Source organism: Aedes aegypti, chromosome 1 (genome assembly GCF_002204515.2).
Source record: "Aedes aegypti strain LVP_AGWG chromosome 1, AaegL5.0 Primary Assembly, whole genome shotgun sequence".
Taxonomy (NCBI): Eukaryota; Metazoa; Arthropoda; class Insecta; order Diptera; family Culicidae; genus Aedes; species Aedes aegypti.
In genome coordinates this window covers 197,886,700-197,908,548 of record NC_035107.1, presented here as the reverse complement: position 1 = coordinate 197,908,548, position 21,849 = coordinate 197,886,700, and the positions used below count along the sequence as shown (strand labels likewise).

The following is a 21,849-nucleotide window of genomic DNA, read 5'->3' as shown; positions in this document are numbered from 1 at the left end:
TCCGATTTTTTTTATAAGGGCTTCAAAGTGTGTCCTTTGAAATGCGGTTCCCTTGCAATCCTTCCATAGTTGTGAATTCTTTGAGTTCAATTTCTATGACGAAACTTGATTAAGGTTCTATTTACAATAAGTCATTTGTCAAAATGCAATCAGCAGATTGCTCCCGAACGGACAAAAATTCTGGAAAAATAAAAACGTCCGTTTCTTCATTTTATCAATTATAATAAACGAACGTTCTTGTTTTTCTTGATTTGTTGGTCAGTCGCAAGAAAAGTGCTTTTTCTGTTCTGACAAATGATCGATTCTTACTAGAACCTTAAATGATCAGCACAATGCTTAAGGTGAAACATCTCGGAATCCGAAGATGGCCGGCATAATGGCCGACTTGTGCCCCTACTCACGTTTTCAAAGGCACTAAACTAGAGAAATAATTGGAAAACGTTTCTGATCTTCTTATTTTAAGCTTTCTGCTAGTGCACAAAACCAAAATAAAGTGCATTGTTGTTGGATGCTTTTTTCTCGGGATTTGTGCCTTTGAAGTTCAAGTGCAATCTAAGAAGTTGATTCCAAACTGTTTCACCTTAAAAGGCTATCATTAGCTTTTTGGACGCAGAAGTTACTAAACAGCGAAGCCATGCTGAAGATATTTTAGTTCGTTTCTAAGTCAATTCAGATTTTTTTCTTTTCCTTTCCGATGTAGCATAATCGTGCTCGTGTATCGTACACAAATAAGAATGCAAAACGGTTACTTTGGCAAAGCAAACTTTTGACGAATTTTTGTGGAAGTGGAAGCAATAAGCTAAGAATTTGTGTTGGGGCATAATGTCAATGACAAGAACAACGCTGTACATGATCTGCTCTTCATCTTTTGGTTGAACACATAAAACTGACAAAATTTTTCATCAGAGATTATCCCTTCTTTAAACTGAAGGCTGTTCTTCATAGTTATACCGTTGATAAAATTATTGGAGTTAGTGCTGCTAATGTTTTAATCAGAATATTTTCCTTCTTTTAAAAATAAGCTGTTCTTCCCAGACATACAAATTCAAAAATTAATGTCATTCATGCTCTTAATATTTCATCATACATTTTCCTTCTTTGAATCATGAGCGATTCTTTATACTTATATACGGTTAATTTAATGACTGGAGGAGGAGGCTGTGGGGCCCAGATAGCCGTAGCAGTAAACGCGCAGCTATTCAGCATGACCATGCTGAGGGTCGTTGGTTCGAATCCCACTGGTCGAGGATCTTTTCGTAAAGGAAATTTTCTCGATTCCCATGGCATACAAGTATCTTTGTACCTGCCACACGATATACACATGCAAAAATGGTCAATCGGCAAAGAAAGCTCTCAGTTAATAACTGTGGAAGTGCTCATAAGAACACTAATCTGAGAAGCAGACTATGCCCCAGTTGGGACGTAACGCCAGAAAGAAGAAGAAGGAGGAGGCTGTTTGAAAAATCAGCTTCTTCCAATAATATGCCGTTTTGTGGATTCTTGTTTTTCTAACAGTTATTGGAATTGTAGATGTAAATATTTCCATCAATCATATTTCGTTTCAACTTGAATGATTATGTGGAACACTTGGGTATCAAATAAGTTGTAGGAGCTCTGTGCAACTGTGCAATAAGATCAGAAATATTATTTTGAACCTGAATGCACGCCATGCTAAATGCTGAATACTGTGCTATGTTAAATTTGAACTTGACTTCTGCATCTAAAATAAATAATTTATCAAATTGTACTTTTCGAACTCGATAAATTTCAAACACTTCAAAGAGCTTTCGGTAAAACTCCGGTGGCTGATCAAAATTGATTGGATAATATCGAAAATTGTTTACAGAAGAGGCGAAGGAACTGTTCTCACTGGTCTAAATTGATGAGCAGACTCGGAGTGAGTATGCAACATCAAGAAGATTGTTGCCACACTACCAGAAAATTATTGTTGAAGTTAATGTCACCAATCATAACATAAATTCTTGACTTGACTGTTGATTGTTGCCTTCAAGTTAATCATTTGCTAATATTTATATGAATGATTTCCCTTCTTTAGAATTAACGCAATTCTGTAAGAAAAATATAACAAAAAATGTCGTATACTCACTAAAATAAACATCAGAATAAATAACACTTTGACTGTACATCGCAATGATTAATGATTGTGATTGATGATTATTCCAAAGTATGATTAATGATTATGATTTATGATTAAATTTCAATTTTATATGATTAATGAATATGATTAATGATTAAACTCAGTATGATTAGTGATTATGATTAATGATTATGATTAACCCTTACGTGAATGATGTCAAGTTTGGTCAAAATTTTCTATTTCAAAATAATATTTTTTTAATTATCATTTATTGTATTTATATTGAGAACGTCGCGACCTATTGTGAGCCTGCACTATACAAATCTCGTCCAGCACGTCGTTGGCGAGTAGTATGTGGTCTTTCCATACCTAATACTAATGCACTCTCGGCTTAGACATTCAAAAGTAGAAACCGTTGTGTCCATGAGTCCTCTCGTGGTGTAGGGGTAACGCGCCCTATCTAGTGAACAGAGAGTCGTGAGTTCGATTCGCACCGAGAAGACGTCTAACTTTATCTCATATTTCATATCAATTTTTCCCATTTAGTCCAATTGAGGAAGTATATGTGATGTTTAGTTTTACGATAGTTGTTCAAAATTATGTTTTCAGTAATCTTCTAACCAAATTTCGTAAATATCAGGAATGCTGTTGTCTTCAGAACTGCGGGTATCGATTCGAAAATTACTATGATTCCGGATTAAATTGCGTGGAGTACTGGAGTAGCCCCCCTAAGATTCAGTAGCTACTTTCATATCGAGTCCCAAAAGTTATTAACGATTTATCAAGCTTCATTGTTTTGCAGACCGAGTGTAAAGAAGGATGGTTCAATAGCAGAGCGTTATGAGTATTATGATTGGAAAGTTGATGATTGAACGAAACATCAAGATGAGAACTATTTGATTCAGATTTTTCTTAATTAAAATTTTCAAGAGCGTGATGCATTCGTTCCATACTTGAAGATGTTTACCCAGCAAACCAGAGATCATATAAGGATGTTAATTTCAAATTGTACAAATGTGCAGTTTTCGTTAGAATTGTATATGATGCAAAATTAAATTGATTGAAATCGTTTATGAAGTCTTCAATTTCATCTGACTTGAATTTGCATCTTGTAGAATTCCAGTTTATTCTGACTACATATGTTACTTCAAACTGTCATTACATTACGATTTTAACTTCACTTAATGTGACTCTATTATAATTTTGATGTGAGATTACATGAGTCCATCTGATGGTGATATTGAATCATAAGACCCCAACATAAACCGAATATGACCAAAAAAGTGGTATTCATAAACATATTGACTTACCAGTTGAAAGAACATCACTATTCAACAGAAACACAATGACATCACTTAACATGAATAGTTCAGTACAATGTATCCAATAAGTTGCTTCACTTTGTTTCAACTGCAAGTGTGAATTCGAAAAAATAATATAGCCTTCAGTGTTGCACTGGCTAATTCATTTGCCAAATGACAATTAGGTATAGGTGCAACGAAACACGATATTCTCCAATATTTCATTTATAATTCCTAAAAGACGAAGACTTGTAACAACAAATGAATGGCAAAGTGCTAGCGTATTCGATTGGTTATCTACAGATCAGAGGTTCAAGGCTTGTCTGATAATATTTTATTCGTTTTTATTTTCATTGTTTGTAAAAATTAAGTCATATAAGCTGCAACACATAGTCATACACGAAGTTATGACGTGTATTTATACAATCTGTTTTTACCGAATAAGTGTTCACTTTATTGACTTGCAGTCTAAGTTATGTGGACATATTCGTTGACTGGGTAGGGCATCTCATGACATTTAATTATTTTTTTTATGATTGATCTTTGATTAATCATTAATCATCCATTAACTAATGATTAAATGCCCGAAAAGATGCACTGAATGACTTGAAGTACAGTCAACCCTCCATGAGTCGATATTTAAGGGACCATCGATTCATGGAAATATCGAATCATGGAACAGCAATGCTATGGAAAGCTGTTCAAGGGGACCATCATAGTAACCATGAAATTTGATTTTTAGTATGGTTCCATGAGTCGATATCGAGTAATGGAACATCGACTCATGGAGGTTTAACTGTATGCAACCAATTGTTTATACACTAAGACTAGATAATGATGATGATATTACTTAACAATCAATCCTATATACAAATCTTTTGAACTTTGTTATGTGAAATTAATCTCAGTTTTTGTTCACAAATCGTTATTAATTGCTCTGGTTCAAGAGCCAGTATCCTGGAGGAAGTGGCCAATATATAGACCTTTTGAAGCGTAGCTTGCGACACATTAATGAGTTATCAAGTTTTAAGTGGATGTTATTGATGCACTTGAACTTATGCCGGGATGTTAAGGTTTGTTGATATCCCGGGGAAAGTATTCAAAACATTGGTAGAAAACTAGTCGGATTTCAACACTTCGCTTTATAAAAGAGTGTATAAAAAATCATTAGTAAACCGAGCAAACTCCGGTAAACTATAATATGCTGTTTATCTTGTGATTATTTTATTATTATAATAAGTTAAATGGTATTTGCTTGCATTTCTAGTGATTTTTAGTATTTTTTTTTTTTGCAATGTGAAGTGATAAAATTCAATTTGTTGTTCATTCATACTTCAATAATTCCTGCGAAGTGTAAGTGTATTGGTAGTTCTGAAACCTAGCTTTCCATCTTAAACTTCATGAATTTTGCAAACGAAGCCATCGATTTCACTCTAAAGAGAATTAATGAAGTATGAGATATCAGATTTTTCGGAAGAATTGTTAGGGTTATCCAGATGTTTATATTTTCTGAATCATCGTTAAAGTTTGAACCAGAACCCACAGTTTCATAATTACCGTGCCCTGTAACTATCACAATAACACGTATGAAAATCTCTTTTGAATCAACCCCCTTCCCCCCCAAAATTTAACTTCGAGGCGATTTAATAATTTATAATATTAATCTTAAGATATTTACGCGCAATAAAATTGTGATATACATAGAAAAATGTGATCTATCGAACAAGCTACAAAACACTGCAAATATTCCATCACTAAACAACCCCATACTTGGAGAAATATTGAGTGAAATCAGTTTGAACATCTGGTTAGAATTTCCTAACAAGATCTTTATGAGTAGCTGGAAAAATATTTGTTCAAACAATGTTGTAAAGGAATTTTCGCCCTTCCTGGATCTGAATCTAGATTTTAGTAAAAACGGTTTGAGATTAAAAATTTGCTGTAAAGAAGTTCAAATGATTTTTATTTCAGATTTATAGCTAACCAAGGGAAAATTGAAATAATCCGATTGTTGCATACTTCAAGACGTTTAGTGCATTGCATACTTCAAGAGCATTTAATCATTAGCTTTTGAATGATTGAACATTAATAACGATTATTAACCCCTCTACCGGCAGCTTCATTTTTTACCGCAAAATTCAAATTCAAATCGTTATAACTTTTTTGTTTTTCAATATTTTTGCACCATTTTTTCACAAGTTCTCAAACAACTCTTCTAGTTTGGGAATCCATGTCGATATCCATTATTGGTGATCTGGTTTTAAAGATATTCCGATGTTCCTTGGCGGTCCCCCAATTCTCCATATAAAATGTCTTTGGCGGCCATTTTTTTTTTAATAAATTTATCAAAAAAATAAAATATGGGCTATATAATGCCAGGTAATAAGGAGCTTTTCTGAAAAAATCATACAAATCGGTTCAGTATTCTTGGAGATATCTGAAAATTAACATATGATGTTTTTTGAAGTTTTTAAGATCTTTATTTGGCCAGCGTGGTTCCAGAAACCTAAATGCTCATTACTTAAAGACTTGGTGCAGCCGCTGGTGCTTCATTTTTTCACAACATTCTCTCATTTATGTATTGTTCCGAAGAGTGAACATCTGAATACGATTAAAATTATGTAGCCTGAGAAATTAACGGGGGGTTCTAGTTACGGGTCGGTCCCCCAAGGAATTTTGGAATATCTTCAAAACCAGATGACCAGTGATCAATATCGACACAGATCCTAAAACTAGAAGAGTTTTATGAGAGCTTGTGAAAAAATGGTGCAAAAATATTGAAAAACAAAAAAGTTATAACGATTTGAATTTAAATTTTGCGGGAAAAAATAAAGCTGCCGGTAGAGGGGTTAATAACAATGATGAATAAATGGCATGTCACTAAGGCACCGTCCAGAAATCACTTCATGCTTGAGGGGGGGGGAGGGGCTCATGCGGTACGACTCAAACAAAATTTTGAAAACTAACATACAAAAAACATGACGGGGAGGGTTTAAAAATTTTATTTTTTAGCGCTACGTATGCACGTATGCAACGAAAGAGCCATAAACATGAACTTGAATGACTTTACTCATTATTGAAGAGGATAATCCAAATTGTAAAGTTTTAAGCCCGTTTATAATCATCAAATGTTTAATCTAGATTAACTTAACGCTCTGCTACATTCAATAGATATCTTCAAGCGATGTAAAATTGCAAACATCAAACGTGAACAAAAACAGCAAGAAGCTATTGACAGAAATACCACCTACTAGGGGAAAAGGAATAATTTTCGATCTCGAAAATTTCATGTAAATTTTCGGAATTTCATACAAAGTATACAAACATATTATGAATGGCTAGAAAACGAGGGCTTGGTCGAAATTTGGTGATCTGCACCTATAAGCAGCAATCCTTCATTTAGAATGGTACCACTCACAAACGTCCAACCGGGTCTTCGGATTCAGATCAAATACAAATGAGAAAATGCACCGTCTTACATGAAGGAAATATTTAAGGGTCTTTTTTAGTGTTATGATAACGTCCGCGGATATAGAGCAAAGCCATGCTGTACTTGGTTGAACTTGGAACTACCTTGGGCATAAGCTAACATTTTTCTTGTTACACGATATAAGAAATGCAAAATTTATTAATACATTAGAAGGTAATGTTGTATAATTTGTCGAATTTTGTTCAATGATTGATTGATGATTGATTGAATGTTTGGTTTATGATTAAGATTATGATTACTGAATAAAATTGGCGATCTTTATGATTATGATTAATGATTAATGATTAAAACATAATATTGCAATGATTATGATTAGTGATTGATGATTAACTCTTAATTTTTTGTGATTAATGATTACAATTTTTGATTAATCATAATCATTAATCATTAATCATGATTAAATTTATGATTAATCATTAACGCTCTGGTTTGCAAGATGCCTATCAAAAACCTCTTTCATATATGATGAAAAATAGCACATTTTACGATGTTGTTCTGAATGTTCATTCTTCTTAATTTTATTGCATGTTTGATACCATGATCGACGGAACCCATGAAAAATTAAAGTATTTTGAGACACTGATGCAATAATTACAAAGATAACAAAGAAGTAGTCACTGATTTTTTTTTAAGCGACTATCTCGGGGATGGGATTCGATCCCAGGTCCTCGGCGTGTTAACCAAAATTGTAATTTGTCCATATTTACTTCAATTATGCTACAAAATACATTCATACTATCAAATTAGGATTATGTTCGATCATGCTTGCGGGATCCAAAGTATTTTTTCATATTCAAAATAATTACTAAATAGGCTCAAAATTAAGAAAATATGTCAATTTTTTTAAGATTTTCAAACTTTTCTACTTTTTTAAAAAGGCATGCATATTTCAAGGATGTGTTATTCTACGCAAACATTAGTCTACATAAGAGCTTTCTTTTCTACTAATACACCATCTTGATGGGACCATGATTTTTCATTGTTTCGACTTTGTCCGGTATTGGGTGCTGTCCGGCACTGGGGGATCTCCCCCTACATATTACACAAATTTTATTCAGGAAACAATACAGAATCTTGTCTTGAATTTTTAGCTTTCTTGCACTTAATTTGGTTAAGATGAAACTTATGTCGAATTTGAGTATCAAAAGGAAACATTTAGCGAATATTGGATAAAAAAAAACAAATTGCCCAACGCGATTTTCAATACAAAAAATAAGTTTCTTCCCAATTTTTTTTTTCAAAAAATTTAGACTGAAACCTTTTGTTTGACGTATATTGAGTATAAATGGGACTTTACACATATATTTGAAAAAAAAAAATCGAAGCCTGGTCAATCCCGGTACTCCTACCCTAGTGGTCAAACAGCTCTGCGAAAACGGAAAATTTAGGCCAAAAAATAATATATACACTTTTTGCTATCCTAATTTGCATTATTCGCACCACCTTTCGCTGCACAACCTGAAATGATCTTGGGCGTTGAATATTCATGATTTTTTCGGCAACCGTCGACTGATGAGGAACGAGATCTTCAAAGCAAGATGCACTGTGTATTTGTGTGGACATTTATGTCTAGACCAGTCTTTCGCAATGCTGTTTCTTGGTGGGCAGGTCATTCGCTGATCAAGGTGATTCCGGCGCTCGGCATTTGGAAGATTATTTATTTTTAGGATGAATATGAATCTGGTGTGCAAATTTATATACTTCCAAATGTTTAACATTTGCGATCTGGTCGATTGGCCTCGAAAGAATATATATTTGGTGATTTCTAATAAAAACAGGCCTTTGGGATGGGAATACCGATTTTCGACACATCACTAGATTTCGTCTGAATTGTTGGTCGTTGCTTATAGTCTGCGTGACATTGTGATACAGGTGTGACTGTTTGCACATTTTAAAGTATTGAACTCTAAATAATTTGATAAACCTATTGTATTTGCAATTTTGGCGACACTGCTTTTTTCATTTTGATCGTCTTTATTGTTTCTGCACAGTGAGTCAAAACAATTGCAACAGGTCATTGATTCGATGCTGTTTCAAATCATACTTGTACGCTTCGTTTCGCCTAATATCCATAAAATCGTCCATTCTATTTGATCGTTGCGCTCATTCCGCCGCTGCCATTTTTTTAACAAAATAATATATAATGAAGTTTATTGTTCACGTCTGACGAATTGACACGGAACCCTAGCCAGTCAATTTTGCGGCTGTTTTTTTGGCGAATTCGCAGCTGCGGAAATTATCGACGAGACACAAATGCTGAGATGGTGAGCGTTCGGAAATCGATTAGACGGTTTAATCCGAAATAGTTACCGCTTAGAGCTTTGAGTTATGAAGATTGATCTTTAGTTCGCCAACAAAGCGCGCGCAGTTCCGAATGGTGTGAGATAGGCGGCTTACCTGAAACAAAAGAAAAACGAAGAGAGGGAATATATTAAAACTTTAATTCATGGACCTTGGGGTTTACGAGGGCTACACAGACATTTTCAGGGGCACTTAAGTAATTGTTCAGCTTTAAAACAAGAGCAACGAAAAGTGTAATTTACTTCTGCGGCTAATTCCCCTGATTAAGTCGCAAAGTGTACATTCAATTCAAAAGTTGCAGCTGGAAGGAAAAAAATGAATTCACGCTTGAGAAATTTTTGGTTGATGATTTAATCAGTAGCGAAGAATGGCAAAGTATAGTCGCTGAATTAAGTCCACGTGACGTCAATCTAGTTGCACCTTTCGATGTGGCAAGGTCAAAACAACGAGAATCACCAACCTTTTTTTTTGCGATTCGCTTGACTGAAAGTTAAAACCAAAAAGTTTGAAAACCCCATGAATACAACGTACAGGAGGGAATCTTATATGAATCAAATGCTACATACACTATTGACAAACTAAAATCGTTACACATTGACTTTATAATCCAGAGATGGCTATTTCGTCTACTCTCTATTAACACCTTCGTCATTTGAAACAGATTCTCCCTCCGAAGATCACTTTCATCGAACGGTAACACACCTAAATTTTTGGCATAGTCATGATACTTCCCCAATACCGGTTTTGAGCAGAGTGACTAAAAGATTCAATATTAGCCTTCCGGGTTTCTCTTGGATGCAGCTCCTCGATTCTGTGAAAAAACCAGTCGTGCTGCCCAATATACCCAAAATTTTGCATTCACCGTCGATTGGATCGCACTGGAAGCTTTAGTCATTCAGCGTTCGAATCTGCTACTAACAAGTTTGTTCTGAAGAGTTGCTCTCGTACTAGCTGATAGATTAAACCTGATAAATAGCTAAAGAGCTGTGATTACTTCTTGGTACGTGGAGATAAACTTAGAGATAGATTGTAAACGTAAACAGCTACCGGTCAAAGTTTAATATGTCGAAGAAGTGAACCAGTGAAAAGAAGAAGCGCTTCACGAGTGGCAGTTAAATTTATAAAATATGATTGGACACTTTTGGATGCGAATGCTGGTGGTAGTGTTTGTAGTGGCGCTGACTGTGGTCGTTGTCGATTGTCAAAATTATGATCGTGAGTTTCGAATTTGTGCTTTCTCCTGGCTTGGGTACTGATTTATCGTTTCCGTCGTTTTTTTGCAGATGAGACTGTTGGACGATTTCCAGCATTATTCGAGTACGATGATTTTGAAAGCTGTCGTAAGACGTATCGTGAGCGATACGTTTACTGTATAGTTCGAGCGAAGATAGTTCCGGACGATGAGTCACTATTATGGCAAAACATGAGCGTGAGTAGAATGCAAACCAGCGTATTCGGACATAGTTTTAAACGTTTCCTTTACAGCTGGTCTCCGAAGATAACTTTTATTATGATCATCGGGTGTTGGAACGGGGAATGTGTGTTCAAAATTGTCTCGCAAACGCAGACAAAGATACTGTTGCCGATCTAAATGGACTGAATCAATTGAGAACTTGCATTAATCACCGTCTCCAGAAGAGTCATGATCTTCAGATTGATCCAGACCTTCATATCTACCACTGCTACAACAAACCAAACGAAGATCCTCCTTATGGTAATACTCCAATTATTTGGCTGTCAAAAATTTTCATATATTAATTTTCAATTAACATTCCAGACGCATTGGAAATAGTTTTCTTCATCACAATTGCAGTGCTAACCCTCCTCGTCTGCTACTCAACATGGTATGACTTATCACTTCAATCGGCGCATCGGTATACCGATAATTACTTCAGCAAATCTCACACCACTAGTCAACAAAAGTTGCTCACTGCCTTCTCTATTCCGCGGAATCTCCGGCGCATAGGACACACCGCGAATACGGAAATTCGGCGGGATTTGAATTTCCTTGAGTCGTTCCGTTTCATCCAAATGTATCGGATTATCTCGCTTCATGTGGTGATGGCACTGGTCAAGGTACCCAAGAGTAATCCGGAAGACCTTGAACTGATGGTCAATCAACCTGCAGCTATTGAATACGTTGCAGAGTTTCAAAACTATGTACAAACCTTCTTTTCCATAACTGGAATGTTGATGACGATCAACTTTCTGGAGCACATTCGCAAAAACCCTCAGTTCAACATGAAATACTTTTGGGAACGTATCCGAGCACGGATGTACCGAATCGTCCCGGCTTATTTGTTTATCCTCTTGCTGGAAACTTCCATCACTCGGCGTTTCATGGATGGACCTCTGGCAGAGCTTATGATTGGGCAATCGAGGGCTAGTTGTCGTCAAAGTTGGTGGAAAAATCTTCTATTTGTGAACAACTACATCGATACAGACAAACCAGTAAGTATTAACCTCTACGACCAGTTTTTTGTGCATAACTTATATTGCATTTCTTTCTTTTTTAGTGCCTTATCCAATCTTGGTATCTGTCGGCTGATTTACAACTCTTTACCTTTGCTCTTGGGTGCCTCATGCTTATCTGGCGATGGCCATTCCTAAAGAAATACATCCTTGGCATTGGATTAACATGGGGACTTGTCGTCACCACGATAGTTGCGTACTTAGGTCGAATTCCACCAGTCATGACCGAAGACCTCAAGCTGTACAATAACTACAACTTCGGTCATCCGTACTTCCAACTGTACCAACCATTCCACATGAATATCACAATCTACTTCGCCGGGATGATCGCCGGTTTTGTGTACCATCGGTATCGGGAATCACGCAAAGAGTTTTTCAAATGCCAGCTACAGTTTAATTTGCTGCAGGTCTTCCTGTTCCTGTACTTCTCTACCGTGTTCACAGGCTGGTGGGTCGTTCGGAATCAATCTGTGATTTCGCCTATTTTGGTGGCAATCTACGCCACCTGTTTCAAGCACGTCTGGGGCTTCCTGTGCACTATGATCCAGATACGAACAGCTCTCGCCACCAGCTGGTCCCGATTCCGCAACTTCTTCAGCCACCCGATTTTCATTATACTTGGGAAACTGTGCTACAGCTTCTACCTCATTCACTTCACCGTAATAGTGCAAGTCGTAGGTTCAGCTAAACAACCCATTTTCTATAGTATGAGAGCGATTGTAAGTATGAAAATATTACATGAAAATAGCCCTGTATTTGACTTTTCCATTAATTCCAGTTCGAATATACTTTCACAACCTGTATATGGTCCCTCATTTTTGGAACATTGCTCTGCATTCTGGTTGAATTGCCTTCGAATGTGGCCCTGCAGGAATTGTTTGAATCCAGGTCGGAGAAAAAGTCAACCGATAATGATGCAAGTATGCCAAACAGAAAAATACACAAAGATCCTAGCCACTGAGAACCGAATTTTAAGATAAGTGACAATAATTTTAAGAATAATTGTAAAAAATGGTGATAATGTGAGTAGAATTAGTATAAGTATGTCCCTAGTAAAGCTGTGTTTCAATCATTTAACAACCGTGTCAGTTCTTTCGTCCATCACTGTGAAAACAATAACAGAGAGAATGGTTGGTGCTAGCCATCTGCCATCTGCTCACATACACGCTACACACGCTAAGCCTGCTCAACGCAGCCATGTGTTAAAACTACACAGAATGAGGCAACCAATGCAGGACTCTCTTGCTGAGTGAAAATTCTGTGTGAGTCGCACTCATGCTATGTGTAACCGATGTGTTGGCCATTGGCTGAGCGCGGATCGATGGAAATGGAACTGTAAGTCATCTCCCGCGCGGCAGCAAACAGTTGGCCGTTGGTAAGATGGGGAGTTTTCAGGGATTTTTTTTCCAGCGAAAAGCCGGAAGATGGTCGCAAATGAGAAAGTTATTTCCCCATTTGCTTCCGCTTCGCTATTCGAATGAAAAAATCGCTGAAAAACTTTAAAATCGGAATGTTTGTTTTTAATGTTTTCAGAAGTAAAACAAACATGGAAGCGAATTCCAAGCGTTCCTCCTCTGTGCGCATTTCACTCATTCGGTTTGTTTACCACCGTTTGCACAAAACTGTGTACAGCCCCCTTTGCACAGAATCTGTGCTGCATGAAGAGAGGCCGATTTTGTGTACTCGGCACTCATTTTTGAGCGGATGAAGTTTAGCGTGTACTCGGCACTCATTTTTGAGCGGATGAAGTTTAGCGTGTAAACTTCATCCGCTCAAAAATGAGTGTCGGGTACACAAAATCGGCCTCTCTTCATGCAGCACAGATTCTGTGCAAAGGGGGCTGTACACAGTTTTGTGCAAACGGTGGTAAACAAACCGAATGAGTGAAATGCGCACAGAGGAGGAACGCTTGAAATGCGGAATTCGCTTCCATGTTTGTTTTGCTTCTGAAAACATTAAAAAAACATTCCGATTTTAAAGTTTTTCAGAGATTTTTTCATTCGAATAGCGAAGCGGAAGTAAATGGGGAAAAAACTTTCTCATTTGCTACCATCTTCCGGCTTTTCGCTGGAAAAAAATCCCTGAAAACTCCCCATCTTACCTACGGCCAACAGTTCACGCTAAGCCTGCTCAACGCAGCCCATGTGTTAAAACTACACAGAATGAGGCAACCAATGCAGGACTCTCTGGCTGAGTGAAAATTCTGTGTGAGTCGCACTCATGCTATGTGTAACCGATGTGTTGGCATTCGGCTGTGCGCGGATCGATGGAAATGGAACTGTAAGTCATCTCCCGCGCGGCAGCAAACCGTTGGCCGTTGGTAAGATGGGGAGTTTTCAGGGATTTTTTTTCAGCGATAAGCCGGAAGATGGTCGCAAATGAGAAAGTTTTTTCCCCATTTGCTTCCGCTTCGGCTATTCGAATGAAAAAATCGCTGAAAAACTTTAAAATTGGAATATATTTTTAATGTTTTCAGAAGCAAAACATACATGGAAGCGAATTCCGCATTTCAAGCGTTCCTCCTCTGTGCGCATTTCACTCATTCGGTTTGTTTACCACCGTTTGCACAAAACTGTGTACAGCCCCCTTTGCACAGAGTCTGTGCTGCATGAAGAGAGGCCGATTATGTGTACTCGGCACTCATTTCTGAGCGGATGAAGTTTAGCTTGTTTGCTGCCGCGCGGGAGATGACTGACAGTTCCATTTCCATCGATCCGCGCACAGCCAATGGCCAACACATCGGTTACACATAGCATGAGTGCGACTTATATAGAATTTTCACTCAGCAAGAGAGTCCTGCATTGATTGCCTCATTCTGTGTAGTTTTAACACACACGCTAAGACTGCTCAACGCAGCGCATGTGTTAAAACTACACAGAATGAGGCAACCAATGCAGGACTCTCTGGCTGAGTGAAAATTCTGTGTAAGTCGCACTCATGCTATGTGTAACCGATGTGTTGGCCATAGGTTGTGCGCGGATCGATGGAAATGAAACTGTCAGTCATCTACCGCGCGGCAGCAAACAGTTGGCCATTGGTAGGATGCGAAGTTTTCCGGGATTTTTTCAGGCGAAAAGGCTGAATATGGTCGCAAATGCGGAAGTTTTTTCCCCATTTGCTTCCGCTTCGGCTATTCGAATGAAAAAATCTCTGAAAACTTTAAAATTTGAATGTATTTTCAATGTTTTCAGAAGCAAAAACAAAAATGGAAGCGAATTCCGCATTCCAAGCGTTCCTCCTCTGTGCGCATTTCACTCATTCGGTTTGTTTACCACCGTTTGCACAAAACTGTGTACTGCCCCCTTAACACAGAATCTGTGCTGCATGAAGAGAGGCCGATTTTGTGTACTCGGCACTCATTTTTGAGCGGATGAAGTTTAGCGTGCATGGGCTGCATTGAGCAGGCTTAGCGTGTTAAAACTTTAATTCATGGACCATGGGGTTTACGAGGGCTACACAGATATTTTCAGGGGCACTTAAGTAATTGTTCAGCTTCAAAACAAGAGCAACGAAAAGGTGTGATTTACTTCTGCGGTTAATTCCCCTGATTAAGTCGCAAAGTGTACATCCAATCCAAGAGTTGCAGCTGGAAGGAAAAAAATGAATTAACGCTTGAGAAATTTTTGGCTGACGATATAATCAGTAGCGAAGATTTACAAAGTATGGTCGCGGAATTAAGTCCACGTGACGTCAATCTAGTTGCACCTTTTGATGTGGCAAGGTCAAAAAAACGAGAATCACCAACCTTTTCTTGCGATTCGCTTGACTGAAAATTAAACCCAAAAAGTTTGAAAAACCCATGAATACAACGAACAGGAATCAATCCTTTATGAATCAAATGCTACATACACTATTGACAAACTAACATCGTTACACATTGAGTTTATAATCCAGAGATGGCTATTTCGTCTATTCTCTATAAACACCTTCGTCATTTGAAACAGATTCTCTCTCCGAAGATCACTTTCATCGAACGGTAACACACCTAAATTTTTGACATATTCATGATACTTCCTCAATACCGGTTTTGAGCAGAGTGACTAAAAGAGCCAATATCAGCCTTCCGGGTTTTTCTTGGATGCAGCTCCTCGATTCTGTGAAAAACCCAGTCGTGCTGCCCAATATACCCAAAATCGCACTGGAAGCTTTAGTCATTCGGCGTTCGAATCTGCTACTAACAAGTCCGTTCTGAAGAGTTGCTCTCGTACTATCTGATTGATTAAACCTGATAAATAGCTAAAGAGCTGTGATTACTTCTTGGTACGTGGAGAGAAACTTAGAGAAAGATCGTAAACGTAAACAACTACCGGGCAAAGTTTAATATGTCGAAGAAGTGAATCAGTGAAAAGAAGAAGCGCTTAACGAGTGGCAGTTAAATTTGTAAAATATGATTGGACACTTTTGGATGCGGATGCTGGTGGTAGTTTTTTTAGCAGCGCTGACTGTGGTCGTTGTCGATTGTCAAAATTACAATCGTGAGTTTCGAATTTGTGCTTTCACCTGGCGTGGGTATTTATCGTTTTCGTCGTATTTTTGCAGATGAGACTGTTGAACAATTTCCAGCATTATTCGAGTACGATGATTTTGAAAGTTGTCGTAAGACGTATCGTGAGCGTACATTTACTGTATAGTTCGAGCGAAGATTGTTCCGGACGATGAGTCACTATTATGGCGAAATATGAGCGTGAGTAGAATACAAACCTGCGTATTTGGATATAGTTTCAAACGTTTCCTTTACAGATGGTCTCCGAAAATAGCTTTTACTATGATCATCGGGTGTTGGAACGGGGAATGTGTGTTCAAAACTGTCTTGCAAACGCAGACAAAGATGCTGTTGACAATTCAAATGGACTGAATCAACTGAGAACTTGCATTAACCAGCGTCTGCAGAAGACTTATGATCTTCAGATTGATCCAGATCTTCATATCTACCACTGCTACAACAAACCTAATGAAAATCCTCCTTATGGTACTATTATAATCTAATCAAATGGCGGTTGAAGATTTTTTAATTTTAATTTTCAATTACCATTGTAGACGCGTTGGAAATAGTTTTCTTCATCACAATTGCAGTGCTAATCCTCCTTGTTTGCTACTCAACGTGGTATGACCTTTCACTTCAATCGGCGCATCGGTTTACCGATAATTACTTCAGCAAATCTCACACCACTAGTCAACACAAGCTGCTCACCGCTTTCTCTATTCCGCGGAATCTCCGGCGCATAGGACACACCGCCAATACGGAAATTCGGCGGGATTTGAACTTCCTTGAGTCATTCCGTTTCATCCAAATGCATCGGATTATCTCGCTTCATGTGGTGATGGCACTGGTTAAGGTACCCAAGAGCAATCCGGAAGACCTTGAACTGATGGTCAATAAACCTGCAGCTATTGAATACGTTGCAGAGTTCCAAAACTATGTACAAACCTTCTTTTCCATAACTGGAATGTTGATGACGATCAACTTTCTGGAGCACATTCGCAAAAACCCTCAGTTCAACATGAAATACTTTTGGAAACGTATCCGAGCACGGATGTACCGAATCGTTCCGGCTTATTTGTTTATCCTCTTGCTGGAAACTTCCATCACTCGGCGTTTCAAGTTTGGACCTCTGGCAGAGCTTATGATTGGACAATCGAGGGCTAGTTGTCGTCAAAGTTGGTGGAAAAATCTTCTATTTGTGAACAACTACATCGATACAGACAAACCAGTAAGTATCAACCTCTACGATTAGTTTTTTGTGTACAACTTAGACTGCATTTTTTTTTCTATTTTAGTGCCTCATCCAATCTTGGTATCTGTCGGCTGATTTACAACTCTTTACCTTTGCCCTTGGGTGCCTCATGCTTATCTGGCGATGGCCATTCCTAAAGAAATACATCCTTGGCATTGGATTGACATGGGGACTTGTCGTCACCATGATAGTTGCGTACTTAGGTCGAATTCCACCAGTCATGACAGAAGACCTTAAGCTGTACAATAACTACAACTTCGGTCATCCGTACTTCCAACTGTACCAACCATTCCACATGAACATCACAATCTACTTCGCCGGAATGATCGCCGGTTTTGTGTACCATCGGTATCGGGAGTCACGCAAAGAGTTTTTCAAATGCCAGCTACAGTTTAATTTGCTGCATGTCTTCCTATTCCTGTACTTTTTTATCGTATTCACAGGCTGGTGGATCGTTCGGAATCAATCTGTGGTTCCGCCAATTTTGGTGGCAATCTACGCCACCTGTTTCAAGCACGTCTGGGGCTTCCTGTGCACTATGATCCAGATACGAACAGCTCTCGCCACCAGCTGGTCCCGATTCCGCAACTTCTTCAGCCACCCGATTTTCATTATACTTGGGAAACTGTGCTACAGCTTTTACCTCATTCACTTCACCGTAATAGTGCAAGTCGTAGGTTCAGCTAAACAACCCATTTTCTATAGTATGAGAGCGATTGTAAGTATAAAAATATTACATGAAAATAGCCCTGTTTTTAACTTTTCCATTAATTCCAGTTCGAATATACTATGACAACCTTTATATGGACCCTCATTTTTGGAACATTGCTCTGCATTCTGGTTGAATTGCCTTCGAATGTGGCCCTGCAGGAGTTGTTTGAATCCAGGTCGGAGAAAAAGCCAACCGATAATGATGCAAGTACGCCAAACAGAAAAATACACAAAGATTCTAGCCACTGAGAACCGAATTTTAAGATAAGTGACAATAATTTTAAGAATAATTCTCGCGGAACATTACTAAAGGACCTATCTAACATTGAGAGGCTCTCTTTGTTTGCTTTCTCTTTCATTAATAACTGAGTCACATTAATCTCTTCTGTTGCATTTTTTGTATGAAACGCTAGTCAAGAAAATTGACTTTCGATCTATAGTGAAAAACTTCCCAAAATCTTTAGTGTTCCACTGTTATAATCGAAAGAGAACGAGAGAGGAGAGAATCTCTCATTTGTACATAGGTGCTTTAGTAATGTTCCGCGAGAATTACAAAAAAATGGTGACAATGTGAGTAGAATTAGTATAAGTATGTCCCTAGTCAAGCTGTGCTTCAATCATTTAACAACCGTGTCAGTTCTTTCGTCCATCACTGTGAAAACAATAACAGAGAGAATGGTTGGTGCTAGCCATCTGCCATCTGCTCACATGGCTCAAGATTTAAGAGACAAGAGCGAGACTCTGTCTTATGCTCGCATTGAAATCGTCACGATCGTTTGAGCGCCTCGTCGTCATGGCAACGAACGCCGCTTCGCGACCGGCGCAAAAGAAGAAAGCAACCAAAACAAAAGCGGCGATCGTTCGGGCCATGCTCGGCATAGGTTTTGTTGTAGGTCAATGTTTGCTGTGATCTGTGATGATCATGTCGCTAGTCGACGTTACTCGGTAAAAACAAGGCAACGGAGAGATGCGGGAAGGGAATGCGCGCGTGTTTTGTATTTATTTTTTGCTACGATCGTGGTTTGATAGATTTTTGGCGATCACCGCCTCGTACGATTCGATGATGATTTGAAGTGAATAATTATATATTTGAACGATTAACATGGCATCGTGTTCTTTCGATGGGTATATGTAAGAATTGTAAGAAGTGATGGGCATTTTTTGTCTGTTATAATCAATACCTTATTCGTAATACGCAAAGCCATTTTCCTGTTGCCTTGATACGGCTTCGGAAAGTTATAGTTATTAATATTTTTTCTGCAAGTCATGCATGATAATCGTTTGAAGTCCAAAGCAAGCGATATACTTGATTTTATGCGAGTTAAACTACGGTAGCGTCGTCAAATTGCGCACTCGCTTGTTCGAATCAGGAGACATTGCCGTATATGGAGTACTTTTTTGTTCTCAAGAGAAAACATTCATCTTATTAATGATAACCCATCGATGAGTTCATCACTATTAATGGGTTTGTTTAGTACTTCTTGCCGATCGCAGCAAAAGAAATCGTCCATTGCCAATTAGACGACCCATTTTGCCGAATGACGTGCGTACTTATGGTTCTGACGTACATTAATCTGCAATGAAGATCCATTTTGACGTTTGACGTTATTCATTCGTAGAGAGACAAAGGATGATCTGTTTAGCTGTTTTTAGATAGGTATGCAATATTGGTCAGAATGATTGCACGTTTTCAATTTTGGAAATTTGTGAATTGGTTTTGATGTTTTTTCATGATCTATAAAAAACTTAATGCGATCGATGCGAAGATTTTTACTGAGAACTATAATTATTAATGTTATAATATTGGGCAAAGAACTTCTTGGTCACCTCCATTATTAATTTTTGCAGCTTTTTTCAACCAAAGTGTTAAAAACTCGACCGAATTACGCACTTACATATGAACAGTGCCGTAGCGTGCGGTTGGCCAGGTTGGCACCCGCCAAGGGCGCCATCCTAAAAGGGGCGCCAAAATGCGCGAATCGTTCGTAAAATTTTTGGAGACGAGTATTAAATTAGGACTAGTAACTATTTCAACAGAATTATTGGACATAATAAAGTAAAATATAAAACAATTTCTGAATATCTTTTAACAAAATATGCAATAAGCATTTTAAAAGATATTGTTCATTCCTTGCATTATTTTTAAGTTTGATGTTCAAATAATTACACAAACAAGTTTGTTAATGAAAAGAATCAAAGATATTTATTATACATAAATCTTATGAATATGTTTGCTGAAAATTAGACTGTATGTTTCGATCACTCGATTTAATTATTCAAATTACAAGAAATACTACCCCAGCTGCAACTTTTCGAGAAGTTGACAGGCAAAATTGAAAAACTACTAAAGCCTTGATAAAGTTTGTATCATAATGACTAAATTCGTAGAACACAACGCTGAATCCCAGGCTGGATCCTAAAATAAATTTTCATAGAATACTTAACATGAATCCTAACATGAATCTAACATTACCCTGAGCGGTATCCATGGCAGAATTTCAGAAGAAAATTGGGCGAGATTCTCACAAAATCAAGGACAGGTCTCTGAGCAGACCTCTTGTTTTACCTTGATCGGTCTTTCACATAATTCTAGGTGTGTTTTAACAGAATGTTGTGTAATTTTTTTCATAATTGAGATAATTTTTAAACTTCTATAAACCTAGCCGAAAATTCTCAGAGCAGACATAATTTAATCCGCAATACATTTTTAATAATTTAAAGAACATGCTACATTATTTGGAATTTGTTTGGTTATAGAATAGAAGTTTGAATGTAGATAGATTATAGAATGTAGAATGATTATAGAAGAAAGTTTGAATGTAGCTAGTAAGACCTCTTCAAGATTGTTGTTAAGATTTGACAACCTTTCGAAATGTTTGCTTGGTTGATTTTTTTCTTGATAATTTTATGGTTTTTAAACTATATTTCATCGAAAATATGTATGGTAAACTTATTTTTGATTGTTCCCTGATATACCTTTTCTTCCACCGTGAAGTTAAATTTAATTATAAAGTTGAAGAAAAAAAAACTTTTGATTTTTTTGTAAACATTTTCTTTTATTAAGACACCAATTACTCCGAAGCAAGCTTTCAATTTCAAGGGTATTTGTAAGTCCTTAGAAATTAATTGAAAAGTCTTTAATATATTTCAAGTTTTTGTTGATTGATGAAAAATTTGTGATTTTTACATTGCTGCTTTGCAATAATGTCTTTAATAAAAAAAATTGGGCATAATCTCTTATTTTTTTCCAGTCCTTCAGGGCAAAAAACTATAAGGCTCTGCTTGAAAACAAATGGTTCAGAAATATTTGTTAAAAATTTGCTTTTCACCAAAATTTGCAAATTTTGATTGAAACATCTAGTAGGTTCTGTGCTGCCAAATGAACTATAAATGTCTTCAAAAAAATTCAAATCATTTTTCAGATAACATTCAAAAACACTCAGAAAATGTTCAAAGAACAAATTTAAGAATATACATATTTTCTTGCAGGACTTTATTCAATAATTTAATGTGTTCTGAACTTAAGAAAATGTTTTAGCTATTTATGACACTTTTGACGATTTTCATAAAAAAATCATTCGAAGATAATTTCAGATAAGCTTTGACTACGGGGCGCCAAAATGCAGCTTCGCCAAGGGCAACATGAGACCACGCTACGGCTCTGCATATGAAGCCTATTTTTTTTGCAAAATATGGATCATTTAGCACAAAAAAATCCCTGCTGAAGTGAATCGAAAGTGT

The 21,849-nt window shown here is 37.3% G+C and overlaps 3 protein-coding genes across 12 annotated transcripts in view; 2 read left to right on the top strand and 1 right to left on the bottom strand.

Moving 5' to 3' along the window:
• LOC5569269 (complexin) overlaps positions 1 to 21,849 on the bottom strand; it is an 865,751-nt gene that overhangs the window by 700,828 nt on the left and 143,074 nt on the right. The gene's annotated exons all lie outside the window — the stretch shown is intronic.
• On the top strand, positions 9,960 to 12,739 carry LOC5569271 (nose resistant to fluoxetine protein 6). 2 transcript variants are annotated; one of them, XM_001658367.2, is made up of 6 exons: positions 9,960 to 10,405; positions 10,474 to 10,619; positions 10,676 to 10,904; positions 10,968 to 11,641; positions 11,707 to 12,381; positions 12,441 to 12,739. In XM_001658367.2, the coding sequence occupies exons 1-6, from the start codon at positions 10,318 to 10,320 to the stop codon at positions 12,621 to 12,623; spliced, it is 1,995 nt and encodes a 664-aa protein (XP_001658417.2). In that variant the 5' UTR covers positions 9,960 to 10,317; the 3' UTR covers positions 12,624 to 12,739. The 2 variants fall into 2 exon arrangements, with proteins under 2 accessions (XP_001658417.2, XP_021712451.1); XM_021856759.1 differs by having other exon boundaries at positions 9,966 to 10,190.
• Positions 16,341 to 18,491, top strand: LOC110674306 (nose resistant to fluoxetine protein 6-like). The gene is made up of 5 exons (XM_021838592.1): positions 16,341 to 16,346; positions 16,403 to 16,631; positions 16,700 to 17,373; positions 17,441 to 18,115; positions 18,175 to 18,491. Exons 1-5 carry the CDS (start codon positions 16,341 to 16,343, stop codon positions 18,355 to 18,357), a joined length of 1,767 nt encoding a protein of 588 aa, XP_021694284.1. The 3' UTR covers positions 18,358 to 18,491.

Excerpts from the sequence above, each read along its gene's own strand:
- LOC110674306 (XM_021838592.1), top strand. Across the intron at positions 16,632-16,699 it reads TAATGAAAATCCTCCTTATG|ACGCGTTGGAAATAGTTTTC; the intron begins GTACTATTATAA and ends TTACCATTGTAG. Across the intron at positions 17,374-17,440 it reads ACATCGATACAGACAAACCA|TGCCTCATCCAATCTTGGTA; the intron begins GTAAGTATCAAC and ends TTTCTATTTTAG.
- LOC5569271 (XM_001658367.2), top strand. The coding sequence starts at position 10,318 with ATGATTGGACACTTTTGGATGCGAATGCTGGTGGTAGTGTTTGTAGTG. Across the intron at positions 10,620-10,675 it reads TATTATGGCAAAACATGAGC|CTGGTCTCCGAAGATAACTT; the intron begins GTGAGTAGAATG and ends TTTCCTTTACAG. Across the intron at positions 11,642-11,706 it reads ACATCGATACAGACAAACCA|TGCCTTATCCAATCTTGGTA; the intron begins GTAAGTATTAAC and ends TTTCTTTTTTAG.